The sequence below is a fragment of the Sciurus carolinensis genome, chromosome 9 (assembly GCF_902686445.1).
Source record: "Sciurus carolinensis chromosome 9, mSciCar1.2, whole genome shotgun sequence".
NCBI lineage: Eukaryota > Metazoa > Chordata > Mammalia > Rodentia > Sciuridae > Sciurus > Sciurus carolinensis.
The window spans coordinates 68,535,138-68,550,281 of NC_062221.1; the positions used below are offsets into that span (position 1 = coordinate 68,535,138).

General features: G+C 38.3%; 1 protein-coding gene across 4 annotated transcripts in view; it reads left to right on the plus strand.

Moving 5' to 3' along the window:
- Heg1 (heart development protein with EGF like domains 1) overlaps nucleotides 1-15,144 on the plus strand; it is a 76,051-nt gene that overhangs the window by 52,292 nt on the left and 8,615 nt on the right. For 3 of the 4 annotated variants that reach the window (XM_047563520.1, XM_047563521.1, XM_047563522.1), the window contains 3 exons: nucleotides 4,762-4,804; nucleotides 5,288-5,325; nucleotides 13,738-13,825. In XM_047563520.1, the coding sequence (XP_047419476.1) occupies nucleotides 4,762-4,804; nucleotides 5,288-5,325; nucleotides 13,738-13,825 (169 nt within the window). Of the gene's footprint in view, nucleotides 1-4,761; nucleotides 4,805-5,287; nucleotides 5,326-13,737; nucleotides 13,826-15,144 lie in introns of those variants that run through there. The other variant, XR_007110149.1, reaches the window with a different exon arrangement.

The following is a 15,144-nucleotide window of genomic DNA, read 5'->3' on the forward strand; positions in this document are numbered from 1 at the left end:
CTTTTGCTCACAGCAGGATTGAATACTTTATCTCCTTGGAATAATAGCTTTATTTCCCACTGGTGCATGTTGGTCTGGTCAATTGACTCAAAAGAAAAGAGAATGGAATGCCTGTGATAGCAATGCCTTTACTATTTTTTTTCCCACTTAGAGGTAGCTAGAAAAATTATTATTCTGATTCCCAAATCTTTATCTGTTAAAGTGGAAATTCAAGCATGGAGTCAGTTCTGTGCCTTTTAGTGGCATTTGTGGCTCAGTGGACAGTGTACTCAACTAAAGTCTAAAAGACCTGAGTCAGCATCCCACTTGGCCTCACTGGTTGAGTTTCAACTTGGACAAGTCACTTCATTTCTCTGAGCTTCAGTTTCCTCTCCTATGCAATGTGTGTAATGATGCTTCTTTAGATATTCTAGGAATTAAAGAAGGCTGTGTATGTAGAGGTACTTTGTAAGCTATCAACATTGTCTTTTATGTTTTACCCAGTTGTTGTTGAATTAGTGAGTTAAAGTTTTAAAGGTTTCATGAAGTGTTTGAGAGCAAAAGTCTAATTCTACTAACCTTTTAGGTGAAGCTTTCATTTATTCAGTTTAAGATAAAAACTTCTCAATGAGTGTAATCCAAGAATATTGCCTTAAAATAAAATAAATTCATGTTCAGAGCACTATGTACCCTGAAATAAAAGATTGCTGTTAATTTGTGATCATCAGAAAAAGGCTAGTTTTTCAAGTAGTTCTAAGCATTGCCTCCCATTAGAATGTGGATGGCACAGATTTCCTGTTCAGTCAGCACCTTGACAGTAACTGATGTATTGGGATCTGAGTAAAAATCATGTACTGGGGCAAGGTAACATGCCGCTTATTTCTGTCAGAACTTCTGTTAGAGGACTTATTCCATCAAAAGAATATAAAAATATATTCCAGAGCTGTACTTTCCTCCTGAGCTCTAGACCCTCTGCCCTTGTTGTGTTTAGATAGAGAGTTCTGATGTATACACAATCAGTTCTCCAGGTAGGAACTGTGATTTGAAGAGGAAGGCCACATCTCAGAGTTATACATAAGTCTTGATGCATGACCCGGACACAGCATTTCTCAGTGCTGTGCCAGACTGCTGCTTTGGTACAAAGAGATAATGCTTTCTAATTCCCTCTTATCTGTCTTAATGCAAATGCGCCTTTCCCTTTTTAAAAATGGGGAGTTAAGCCCAGCTCAAAATCCATGTGTAGTGGGATATGCAAATGGCAGGAGGGGATACAAGGTTGACAGAAGCATGGCCATGCAGAGGAGATAGTCCCTGGAGTGACTTTAAGAACAACCTTGCCTGCCACCCTTGCTTCTGGCTGTCCTAAGTCATTTCCCTATGCTGCCAAGTCAGCAATTTTATATTTATGTCACAGCCTAGCATTAGCAATAGCAGAACTGTTAGAGATTTACCAAATGCAATGGCACAGCCACCTTATGTTTACCAAGCAGTGACCCAAGAATCAGCATAAGAAAATTTTGAGTAACTTTTGATCTTCTTGCAGAGGCCCTTTGAAGCCTCTTCTCAGCAGTACCTGTGGGCATCAGGCCTCTGCTGAATGGATTCTGAAACTTCTTGGGCCACATCCCTGTCAGCTGGGTTCTGATGAATTAACAGTGACATCTTGTGGCCATCAGTACTAGAGCACAGGCATATTTTAAATGGTAACCTTTTTGGATGCCTCAGATCTGGTCAGTCCTCTGTGCAAGTGGAGGGTGGGGGTATGTGTATGTTTTTTCTAAATCACTGCAATTCAGGCTGCATATTAGCAAGTTTCTATATTTTTCTCTGTTGTAAACACACGCACTTGCACACTTCTTAGTGTCTTACATAAAACCTCTTTACAATGTCTTTACCAGCTACATATAAAATTAAAAATAAATAGAAAATTAAAAATAGATGTCCCTCCTATAGATTTCTTAGCTTCTTTTCATCATGCATGCATGGTGAATTCTAATAATCCATTTATATATGACCAGATTGCAAATTCCTTGAGAACCAGAACCATGTCTAGAATAGGGCTTAGTATGTTGTAGGGTTCAACAAACGTCTGTTGAATAAGCACATGGACAATAGGGTAGCAAAAATAGTAGGAAAAGAGTGGCACATCTTGACTTAGTTTCTAGCAAGGGAACAAAAGAGTTATTAAGGCTCATCAATTTATCTTAGTCCATAAAACTTGAATTTGCTTGTTTGCCACAGCAATAGGAAAAGCCCAGCGGGCTCTAGCCACGTTCTTTTCATCTTAGTGCTCTGTGGTGAGTCCCTCTGGGGTGTATGCAATGAGAAGCTGGGTCCTAGGGAACCTGGGAGTACCTTACTGACAAAGTTTCCACTAAGAACCTCAGAACAGAATCAGGCACACAGTAGCTCAGTCTTTGATGAATGACTCCTCTTGAACTAGAGAAATTTTATTACATCAGGGAGTTAGGCCACTTTTGAACCTAAATGAAGAGAGCCCAACCCATTAACTCTCAGGCAGGACGACCAATGGACCTTACACATGACTGGATGACAGCCAAAGAGTAGAAAGCTTCCACCCAGCAGGTGATGATTGGGTAGGTAGATTCGATTGATGTAAAAACATTTCTAAGAAGCAGTATACAGAATACAACAGAATGGTGTGACATTAGCCTGCCTCAGTGCTGAAATAGAAGGAGAAATAAGTAGTCCCTGTGTAGCTATTCTGTGGTGGTTCCCTCACTTTCACATCCCTGATGTAGCATGATGCAGTGTGGTGCATTGAGAAGAGGACCACCAGGGCACAATGCTTTCCATGTCAGCCTGGGAAAGGCAAGAGTGCTTGCTTGTTCTTGAGAGAAAGCCCCTTTTTAGTAAAGGCAGCAGAAAACTCAAAGGTATAAAGGATAGGGAGATGGGGCTTTGCTACCCCTTTTTAAAAATGTGATATGATTATATTCTGTCTTGTTGCATAAAGGATTTGAAGCACCTAATGGAAAATCATATAATGAAACAATTTTAAAATACTTAAAAGATAAATTAGGTTGAAGGGAAAATTAAATACTTTGATAAGGCTGTAAAGAAAGTGAATATGCAGAAAGATAAACCATAAGTCCCTATAAGTTTGCTAAAATAGGTCTCTCATTTAAGTTCTGAACTTCCTGGACACTAAAGTAAAAATAGGAACATAACTTAGAAAAAATCAGGATTCATAAAATAAAGCTCGGTCTTTCACAGAGCAACTGGGAAAATACCTATCTTTCTAGGTACTAGGATCTGAGAGAAATTTCTCTGCATCCACAGCAAGAGATTACTGGGTGGTACTATGGCAACATGGTCTGTGACATCCTGCAATAAATGCTATAGGTTTTTTTCCTATGGCAGTTTCTTATTTAGGTGTGTGTGTGTGCGTATATATATATATACATATACACAATATAAGAGAAAGTATGTCAGGAAAAGTGATTCTGTGGGGCCCAAACAGTGCAATCCAGGTTCACAGCTCTTTAGTGATCTGCAATCTTATGTTACAGATTATTTAGAACAGTGTTTTCCAAACTGTTCCATGAAACTCCAGTAATATGTTTATAGACAGTTCGTAACAGTAAAATAGATTCAGCTTCTAACATTAAAAATGTAGAAGGAGAAAGAATATTAAATACATCTACACACTTAACACTATCAGACTCAAATCTGGAATAGAGGATGCTAGGAAGTCTGTTAGAGACCTTTAGACCTAGCCTACCGGGCATATATCTCCCTCATTCATCTCACCTCCAGCCACACATACTGCTGCATCCACAACTCACCATTAGTGCATATTTTCTGTCTGTTCAAGAATGACAACTGGAAGCTCTGTACCTTCTTACCTGTGAATTTTTATGCAATGTCTTGTACATTAATCATGAATCAAATTTTTATCATTCCTTGCATCAAGGAATTTGGCTCTGAGGCCATTTTTTATTGTCTGCTTTCATTCAAGCATGCATTGTAGCTCATGGTGTTCTATTGAGTTATTGTAATGGTGAAAGTATTCTGTGATCATATAAATTTGGGAACCACTGGTCCAAGGGAATAACTGGGCTTCAGTCCATTTAGTGAAGCATGTTCCAGAAGCAACACTGCCAGATGGTTCAAAGTTATGTTCTTGGGTGCCAGTTAGGACACATCTAGATATGTCCAATGTTCCCTTCACAGATTTTTATGAAAACCTGGATGTTCACTACAACTGTGCCCCAAGAAGTGTCATCCACAGCTCCTGTCTCCTTATGGAAGAGGACTAACGAGGCAATATTTGGTTGTAGATTTGATTTACATCAAAAAGGGTGAAATATTTGTCCTTGAGCATGTGCAAGGATAGTTCTATGAGAGATATTCTTTATCTGTATGGATACAGAACTTATTTAAAAATTGCATTTTTTGGATAATAATTACAACTATAAACATTTATGTAGTGGTTACTATGTTCCATGCCTGTGCTGTGACGCTTGGTGCCTTATTTTACTTAAGCTCCTCCAAGAAACTATAAGTTAGCTATTTATAATTTTCTTTCTATAAATGGGAAAAAGAGCCACAAAGAGGTTAGCAAAAGTTTCTTGATTATGTCAAGAGTTGAACTGGCAAGTGTTTAGGTTAGGTCATAGAAAAATTTAAAGCTATTTTCAGCCTTCTGGTTCTGGAATATTCTTGTGGACTTCAGGGTAGCTTGTGTTTGAGTAACTGAATTTAGGACATGGAGACGGGATAAATAGATACGTTCATGGTTTTCCTTTTCTCTTTCAGCATGTGAAGATGGATATAGGCTTGAAAATGAAACCTGTATGAGGTAGGCTCCATGTTCTTTTTTTCTGATGAAGTTGTTACAAATCTTATTATAAAAGCTATTCTAAAATAAAGTCTATCCTAATAAAGAACTGCCATAATAGTGGTGGCACACACTTGTAATTCCAGCTACTGGGGAAGCTGAGGCAGAAGTATTGTAAGTTCAAGGGCTACTTAAAAAGCTCTTGTCTCAAAATTTAAATTCTTTTTTTTTTTTTTTTTGCAGTGCTGGGGCTTTGAACCTAGGGCCTTGTGCTTGCGAAGCAAACATTCTACCAACTGAGCTATATCCCCAGCCCTCGAAATTTAAAATATTAAAAAGGTGATAGAGTGCTTTGGGAAGCCCTAGGTTCAGGTTACGGTATTGTAAAAACAAAAAACAAAACAAAACAAAAATCCTAAAAAATTACTTAAGTAGATTACCTCCATTATTTCTTTTTTAGATTTGAAACTGATTCTTGTTCTTTTTTTCTCTCTTGACTTCCAGTTGCCCATTTGGCCTTGGTGGTCTCAACTGTGGAAACCGTAAGTATATAGAAGTGGAGAATTGCATTTAGCAGAGTCCTGTACTGGTGTCAATGCACAGGTTTTCAGTCTTGTCCCATTTTCCTCAGTTTCAATCCACTATATTTTTAGGGCTGGGTGGCATGGGGAGAACAAAGAGACTTGCCTGGTGCTTTCCAGGGGCTCAAGGCTGGGAGTGGAGATAAATATTCTTAAATAGTCCTGACTGTGGGTGTGTGAGTGTGATAAATCAGGCGTGAGGTGGGAGGTGGGGAGGTGGAGATCATGCTCAGAGGAGAATGCAAGGACCCCAGGAATGTTTCTTAGAGTGGAAGGAATTGGAGGAAGGATTGGAAAGAATGGCAGGTATGAGGGGAGAAGGACATTCCAGACAGGAAACCACTTAAAGGTCTTAGGGGCAGCCATGGGCCTGAGGTATTATAGGGACAGTTTTTAAGTGGATATTGCTATAGTATATGTAGAGAAATGCAGAAAGTGAAGGATTAAGTTTGGCAGAGTATATGGGGACTGAATTGTTGGAATTTGATCACCACACTGAGGAGTTAGACTCTAATCAGGAACTGTTGGCAAGCTGGCAAGAGTCTTTGGACAGGATAGCAGCATGATTGAGGAGAGCAACTTGGACTGCAGTGAGGAGGAGAGAACGGACAGAGGAGAACATGGGGGTAGTTTAGAGACTTCTCAGTATAGTGCCATCCTGGGGGTCAGGGCTAGAGACCAACTTGAGAGTCATCTGCTTTAAACTGAAGTCTGCGTCTCTGAAGTAGAAAATGGGACACAAATCAGTGAGAGTGCTGGTGGGGACTGGGAACATGGTGCATGTTGCACCTAATTCAGTTCTCTAATGATTCATTTAAAATCACTTGCACTGACATTCTCTTATATGTATCAAGACATTAGAAATTGAAATTATCTTCAGAATTATTAAAGAAATTTTGAGATATAGGTTTACTAAGAATATTGACAATCAAGATTCCCTTTTATGTAGCTTTAGCCTTCATTCTATAGATAAATGTGAAAATGGCATATATTCTAAGTTTGCTAGATTAGTAGTAGACATAATTTTGTTTATTGTGTATAAAGACTCAGTGTCCATTTCCTAATGGCATACCTTACCTTTTATGTCCTCAATGGTATTTTCTTTACTTATAAAGATTTTCTGTTAGCAAATATTATTATTGAAATTTGAATATAAGTAAAGAATAGAAATAAAATAGATTCAATACTGGGTACAAAACTGACAGAAACTCTCTTTGACTCCAGCATGGAGTCACTGTCAGGGCAGCCTAGTGACTTGGAATTGCATTTAGGATTACTGATGACTTTGGTCATTTGATTTATCCTGACTGCAGCTAGCAAGAATTTACAGTAGAAAGCCTAAGAGAAGGACTGAGAGACCACATCTAGAAACAAATATATTTAGAGTCATATGAATAGAAAGAGAGAGGAACTCGCAGAATTAGTGTTCAGTTCAACAAAAGTAGCAACTTGAGGCTGCTGGGTGGGACCATCTTTAGTGGTCACTAAGGATGCTGAGATGCATAATACCATATAAGCACAGACATTCATTATGACAGACCTGAGTCATCCCTACAGCAAATGGTGTTCAGAATACTCAGTTTAGTAAGGCAAAAAATGTTATCATTTTTAAGATCTTTAAAAATTAGTAGTCCGGATTCTTGTGTCAGTGCTTAAACATATGACTTATAAGGGGGATAGTCTACTTATGCAAACAGTCTGGTAGTAATAGGAGTTCTTTCTAAAAATCACTTTTGGGCTGAGGGTATGTATGGCTCAGTGGTAGAGAATCTGCTAAGGTCCTGGTTTTGATTCCCAGGACCAGAAAAATAAAATAAATGAAAATTACCTTCCCGACAAGCTAGTGTCTCAACGGGGGTCCAAGTCTTTCAGTTTTCGTGTTCAGGAGAATATCTGTTCTTTAAAAGGTGTTCCTGGGATGGAGTATTGCCTGTGTTCATTTTCTAGTGTACTAAGTGGTGTTGGTGCTTTTGCCCCTCTAGAGATTAACTACTTTATGTATGGAGATGCCCCTGCATCCACTAACTATTCTGTCAGGAAAAAGGTCATCCCTGTTATGTTTATAGGGTCCTGGAAGTAACCAGAATTTCTCTCCAATCCCTGAGACTTCTTTTTCCTTTCTATTTATCCAAGTCTCCATCATTATGCCCAGCAGAGGGCAGACACCCATCTGGATTGTTGGCTCCCAGCCACCTTTAGTAACTGGCACTAACAATTTATCATTAAAATGTGGTGTATGAATAACATTTTATGATTTCGATGTATTACTATTAGTGTTGCAAAACAATTGGCTGATAACTATTATTAGTTATAATAACATATAAAGAGGCACTTACTGCACTTCCTTCAACCACACATATACTACAGAGACATATGCCACCTGCTTTCTTATCTGAGGTCTGGACCCAACCCTGGATGTTGGTTAAGGAATTGAGAACACCTGGTTTTTATCCCCATCTATGATGATAGCACTTTGGGAGTCTGTGACTCATCATTGTTTTGTGTCAGATAGCAGAACTCTTACCATGTATCTCTGTGACTTCCACTATGTGCCACCAGAGACAATAGTACCTCTCTGGAGCTGTGACTCAGGCTAGATTTTTCATAGACATAGAAATGCTTTTGCTCTGTGCAAACGTCTTGGAGCATGTGCTCTACTCAGATCCATTGAGATAGGGAGGCCAGTTTTCCCAGCCATGCACATGATCTTGAGATTCCCTCACTTCTGCATTCTTGGCAGTTGTTCAACTGCAGCATTTTCTGGGTTTAGGCATAGTCCTGCCTTTCTAAAAGTTTCTGTTAGCTTTCTAGTTGTACCCACTTTTCACTCCTTGCTCCTCCTTTTTGAAGAGAGTGTTCTTCAAAAGGAAAAAACAAACCCTTCTCTCAAGTCTTTAGTTCCTGAGGACATGCAGGCCTAACTGGCCAGTCAGGACAGGGCCACCCACACCAGGGCAGCTCAGATCTACACCTGTTTTATCACTGCTCCCCTTTATATTTTCTGGTCATGAGAGATTTATCTGTTTATAGGTCAGATTCCAACAATTCTCTCTTCTTACACTTTTTGTCCTTTTGACCAGAAATTTTGTCATGGATTTGTTAATAGATATGTCCCCTGCCCTTCACTCTTTTCTTGGAGTGCCCATTTTCTCTGTTGCTTGAATTTTATGTTGGTTCCTCCTTACACTTTTAATATCTCCCCTGATACTTTTGTTTGCTTCACCTTTTTTATTTTTAAAATAAATTAATTTTTCACAGCATAAAACAATACATGCCATTAATTTCCCTTTTTGTTTAACCCAGATGAATTAGAAAAATATGTTTAAGGTAATGGAAGAAGAAAACTAAACAATCTCATCACATATTACACAGTCCTTTCTCCTCAGTGTGGTCTGTGGAACTGGCACATCAGTATTACCCAGGAGCTTATTGGAAAAATAGAATTTCAGGCCTTGTCACTCCAGACCTACTGAATCAGAATCTTACCAGAATTTTACCAGACCCAGATATTTTGTTAATATATAGACTCAAATACATATTGAAGTTTGAGAAACACTGGTATTATCCATCTTTCCAGAGATATGTATGTATGTATCTTTTTAAAGGAATTAGATCTCACTGAATATACTGTTAGTAACCTGTTTTTAAACCTAGTAAACTGGAATGTTTCATTTCTATAACTTTATAATGTCACTTTTAAAAGTTCTATAGTATTCTATAGTATAATATATCTAACCATTCTCTTCTAATTATCTTTTAAGAATCTCTTTTATAATCCCATCCTCTAAACCATTTCTGTTTTGTGGTTATTGTTTTGTGATTATAAACCCCACATAATGTTCCCAGATTACTTTTTTCAGGCCAAAGATATTTTTGTCTGTCCTTTCATATTCACCCCAAGTCCTTTTGGAGGTCATCCTTTCCTTTCAAAGCTTCTGGATCTTTTCAGAAGTGACTCTCTTCTCCCCTCAGCCCCCAAGCATGGCCAGAGAGGATTTAGAGCCTGTCTTCCCTATTTATAGTCTTCTTCAGTAAAACCAGAACATTCTGCTTAAAGATATTCCACACTGTCTTCCCACCCCAACCCACAGTTGAGTGGCAGGTATATAAAGTACCTTTTAATTGTGTTTACCCTGTGGTTGCATGGGACTGTAAAAAGACTTAGACAGTGGAAATGCTGTGTGTTGGTAGGAATTACTCCAAAGAAATGTCCAGGAAGATGGTACTGAACTACTTAGGAGGAAGAAGAGATCATTAATTATCCAGAAGTCAGCTGAAAGTCTTATTCAACTGAAAGTAGTCATTTTACTCAGTTTGGACCGGCCTCCTTTCATTTCAGAATAGAAGGGAAGCAGGGATGAGGAAGGGAATTGCTGCTCTGTGTCTGATCATCCCACTAGTAGGCACTGCTTGGTGAGAGGGAAGGGAGAGAAACTTTGGAACAAAGTGACAGAATCACATGGGAAATTGTCATAATGAAGAGCAGTGGCACTGGGTATGTTCACATCCATCCTGTAGACTTGAAAAAGGCAAATTTCAAAAGGTGGAACAAAAAAAAAAAAAAAAAAAGTAAGCAAATAGAGATGGAAGAGGGAAGGAAAATTTTAAAAGGCAAAAATCTAACCATGCATCACTAATGAAATTGATGAAGGAAAAGTGCAAAGAACCAAATTAATTTTAAAGTAAAACTAATATGGCTACTTAAAAAAGGTAGTTTAAAAGGATGGTGTATTGGTTGGGTAAGATTATTCTGGAGTAAATAAGCCTAGCTAGTTTTAGTTTAAGCAGAGAGTTTATTGGAAGGATTCTGGATTCCAGCATCAGGAGTGACAGGAATCAGGGAATTGTGGAGGCTCCAGCAGCTGGAAGTCAGGACCTTCTTTTCAGAGCACAGCTAATGTGATTCCATATCTCTTCTCTGATGTTGCTATGTGTGTGTCTTACTTTCTCCCCTTCCCAGTCAATGTGAAGGGAAGTAAAATTGTCAAATGGTTCCTGAGTGTGTGTCACTGTTCGTTCATTTTGAAAGAGAAGACCCTTATTCCCAGTATGAGTGCCTGGGAAAGAACTAATTGATCCAGTTTGAATCACGTGCTTGTTCCTAATCGGCTTGGCCAAGGGATGTTGATACATGTACAAGCATGTTTCCCACCACTGCAGGTGAATGAGGGCAAGCCGTTCCCAGGAGTTTGACTAAGTACACAGTCCAGCAGGTTCCTTCCAAATAAGCACATATGCAAACAAATGTAACTTACAGGAAAGGTGGAGGCCCAGAGTATGTTGGTTTGATGAAAAGGGCTAACAATCATTACAACAACATGAAGCTGTGACGGAGAAGGGAAAGATAGAGCCACTGCTGGTGAAACCATAAAATGTCAGTAAATGGCTATGGGGAAGTAGGACTGAGAATTCCAAGCTCTTCATTCTGGAGAATCATTTCAGATAAGAAAGAATAGGCCAGACAAACCAAGATGACATTCACTACTTCTGTCCCACCTTAATAAACATTCAGAGCACCTGCAAAGCTGGTAAATATTACACTTGGCCTTGATTCAAACCCTGTGTAGTTCTATATAGTAATAAAGTCAGTGCATAAGCTCAAAAGATCAGGTTAGGAAGGATTAAAAAAAAATGATGTGGGTGATATTGTCCATACACATACTGTTAGTTTACAGCTACATAGCTGCCCCAAAACATGAAATATATCCTTTTTAAAAACATGAAATATATACCCTTTTTAAAATACATATATGTATATTTAACACAATTTCTAGATTTGGAGAAGGCCATGCCTCTGTGTGTGTGTTTCTGTCTGTGTCTAAAATCTAAATGAAATTTGGGAAATACAGAAAAGCACAAATAAAGAGAGTAAAAGTGAGGCATAGGTGTTAACAGCAATGACTTCCCTGAACATTTTGATGCATTATCTCCCAGGCTCTTTCTTTATGCTCTTGTGCAAAGAGATCTGCTGGCTTTCAGCCCAGTGTTGTTTTCTCTCATCTCTAATGTACACCAGTGCAACTCACTCTGGTCTGCAGGCCAGCAGCATCACCATCCCTAGAAATGTAGCTTATGAGCCCTTGCACAGAACTACTGAATCAAATCTCTTAGGGTGGGCACCAGAAATCTATATCACAAGGCTTCTGGGTGATTGAGATGCACATGGAAGTTTGAAAAGCATAGTCTACACTAGTGCTACTCTAAGTGCAGTCTGTAATGTGAACAGATAACACAAAAATTGAACAAAAGCACTTAGAAGTGTTTATATTAATATGATATGGTTGTGACATCCACACATGGGAACCTTTTAAAAATAGTTTTATTGTATTTTATAAATGTATCAGTCCACAGATAGCTCCTTTCAAAAGGATGAAAAGGAAATTCATGATAAGTGTGCCTCTGAGAAAAAGACAAGGAATGTGAATGGGACTTGTGTTTTATATTTTTAAAATATATCCCAAAACACAAGCAAATAAACAAAAACTGGTTCATAGTTTGGGAAGCACTGGTCTACATAGTCCATGTCTTTTTTTAAGCAAAATTTTTTCATAAAGGAACCTGCTACAACCTTCAGCCACTTGCAACGGCACTTCTAAAATGGATACTTACTTGTTTTGGTGGAATTGAGAAAACAATTTGGTGAGGAGGAATAAACAGGAACTCCAGTTTGGTCTTTATCTAGGAACAGAGGGAGCCACAGAAATGGCATGATTAGCCTTGCTTTTTATAATGAGCAGATAAGACTGGGAGCAAGAAGCTGAGTTGGGAGGCAGTTGCCATTGTCTAGAAAAGAGATGATGGTATCCTAGGGCATTGTTGGTGGAAATGAAGAAGAGTAGATACATTCAAGAGATTTGTCTTTTCACTTTTGTTAAAAGAGAAACTTCTGAATACCTGTCAAGAGGTGAGGAGAGGATGAACTTATTCCACGGCTTGGCTGTTCCCTGTGTGTCACAGTCCTGAGAGTTGTCCATAATAATCTGGTTTCTAAGCTATTTATTTAAATAAGAGGATAGGGAAAAGGTTGCATAGTATTTATTTGTCTGTATTCTCTGCACTGTTTGCTCTCTACTGTCCTAATTTTCAACTAGCGCTTAGTGATCCAGGAGCTTGGGGAGAATGAGACTTAGCCAGAAAGGGGACTAGAGTGTCAGCCCCGTGTCTTACCCTTTGACTTTACCTGAATGCCTAGAGAGCATGATGTCAGTCTTAATTTTGTGCAGAAAATCTGGTTGTTGGACTTCATCTGGGTCTTACAACCTGAGAACACAATTTTATTTCCACACCAAAAAAATCAGTCTGAATATTTTATATAATACATTGGAAATAATTTTACTGGACTGGGGTTGTGGCTCAGTGGTAGAGCACTTGCCTCACATGTGTGAGACATTGGGTTTGATTCTCAGCACCACATTATAAATGAATTATTTAAAAAAAAAGACTTCACATTCAAAAAAAATTTAAAAACAAAGAAAATAATTTTACCAGAAATATACAGGTATAAAACCTGATTAATGAAAACTTTTAGTATTGTTTATTACTTATGATATGTGCTTGCTTATGTGATTGCTAATTTCTGGTAATTAAATTCAACTGAGGCATCTGTTCAGTTCCTATTATGGTTTATGCAGTGATTCTCAGACCCCAGACTTAACTGCCCAATAATGTTTTTGATAAATTTGAGAGTCTAACTTATTTTATCAAGTAAGATCCTAAAACTGAATCAAGCATTTTTATGTCTACTGTCACCATCAAAAAAATTAAACAACAGTTAATATCAAAGAGTAGTAAGCAACTAAGATTCTCCATAACTTTAAAAACATTTCCCAAGGCATATTATATGAATGGTAAAAGACACATCTTGAGAGAAAGAAGTTAGGAGAATAAAATATTATAGAACAACTATTGAAATGAAACAAATTAAGTGTGTGAAAGGGCTGGGGTTGTGGCTCAGTGGTAGAGCACTTGCCTAGCATGTGTGAGGCACTGGGTTTGATTCCTAGCATCACATATAAATAAATAAATAAAATAAAGGTCCACCAATGACCAAAAAATGTTTTTCTTAAAAAGTGTGTGGAAAACTCATTTATTGACCTTTATTTTTCACTTTTGGCCATGAATTAGTGAACATGTCATCAGGGAATGGTCTTCAGATACAATTTAGGACATACCATTCTAGGAGTGGCTAGGAGGGGAAACTCTTCTGATACAGAGAAAATGTAGAGATAGCCATTAAGTAACTTTTGCCAGAGGCCAAGAAGTAGAGGTCACCAGTGGAGGCAGGGTGGTGGTGGTGGGAGGGGAGACTACTCTTTAATGTTCGCTGGTTATACCTCCTACCAATCCACTTGTTTGTTCGTTTGACATGTGCAGCCTATCAGCTTATCACTGTGGTGATTGCAGCAGCAGGAGGTGGGCTTCTGCTTATCCTAGGCATTGCACTGATTGTTACCTGCTGCAGGTAAGTGATGAGAGTTCAAATTCTAATCCTGTTTCTTTGCCTGTGCAGAAGGGTCAGATTCTTGCAAGAATCAGTTTTTACTCTCTTAAAGAATACTTGAGGTGGTTTAAATCATAGTTTATGACTGAACCATTAAAAAGGAGAAAGGGAAATTCATGGTAGTTGGTGCCTGAGGGAAAAGAAAGGAACTAAATGGGACCTCGTTTTCTTCATTGATAAAGAAAATCCAGGTGGGTATGTTGGCTCACACCTGTAATCCCAGCGAGTTGGCTGAGGCAGGAGGATCCTAGTTCAAAGCCAGCCTCTCCAACTTCGTGAGGCCCCAGGCAACTTAGCGAGACCCTGACTCTAAATAAAATATAAAAAAGAACTGTTGAGTGCCCCTGGGTTCAATCCCCAGTACATAACAAAGAAAAAACAAAAACAAAAAACTACCATGAGATACCACTTTTCACCCAGTAGAATGACTATTAAAAACAAACAAAAATAAAAAAATAAAAAGTATTGATGAAGATGTGGAAAAATTAGAACTCTCACACATGGTGGGAATGCAAAATTGTGCATCCACTTTGAAAAAAGTCTAATAGTTAAATATAGCACTTCTAGCCTTAGGTATTATACCCAAGAAAAATGAAAACATATAGGCACACAAAAACTTGTTCGTATATGTTCATAGCAACATTATTCATAATAGCCAAAAGGTGAAAATATCCCCAATGTCTATCAACTAATGAGTGGATAAATGAAATGTGATATAGCCACACACTAGAACATTACTCAGCTATTAAAAAGGAATGACCTACTGATACGTGGATGAACCTTGAAAATATGCTAGGGGAAATAACCAGTCACAACAGATCACCTAGTATGTCATTCCATTTTTATGAATTGTCTAAAATAGGAAAATCTAATAGAGACAGAAAGTATATTAGTGGTTGCCTAGGGCTAGGGTAGGGTGGTAGCGGGGTAAGGAGGAAGAAAATTGGGGAGTGATTGCTAAAGAGTATGAAGTTTCTTTTTGGAATGATGAAACTGTCCTAAATTGATTGTGAGGATGATTGCATGATTCTGAATATGCTGAAAACTGTTAAAAGAAAGAATCATGGTATGTGAATTATATCTCAATAAAGCTATGCATATATAGAGAAAGAGACAAAGAAAGAAGAATGAAAGCAGTTACCTGAAATATTTTAGCAGTAGAGAAGTTGTAACTGCAGTGAGATGAGCAGTAAATTTATCTGTAGGCTTCCTGGAAGCCAATAGGATTTGGTTTCTGTTGAGAAAGGAGGGAATTTATCCCCCTATCTATTGAGATAAAG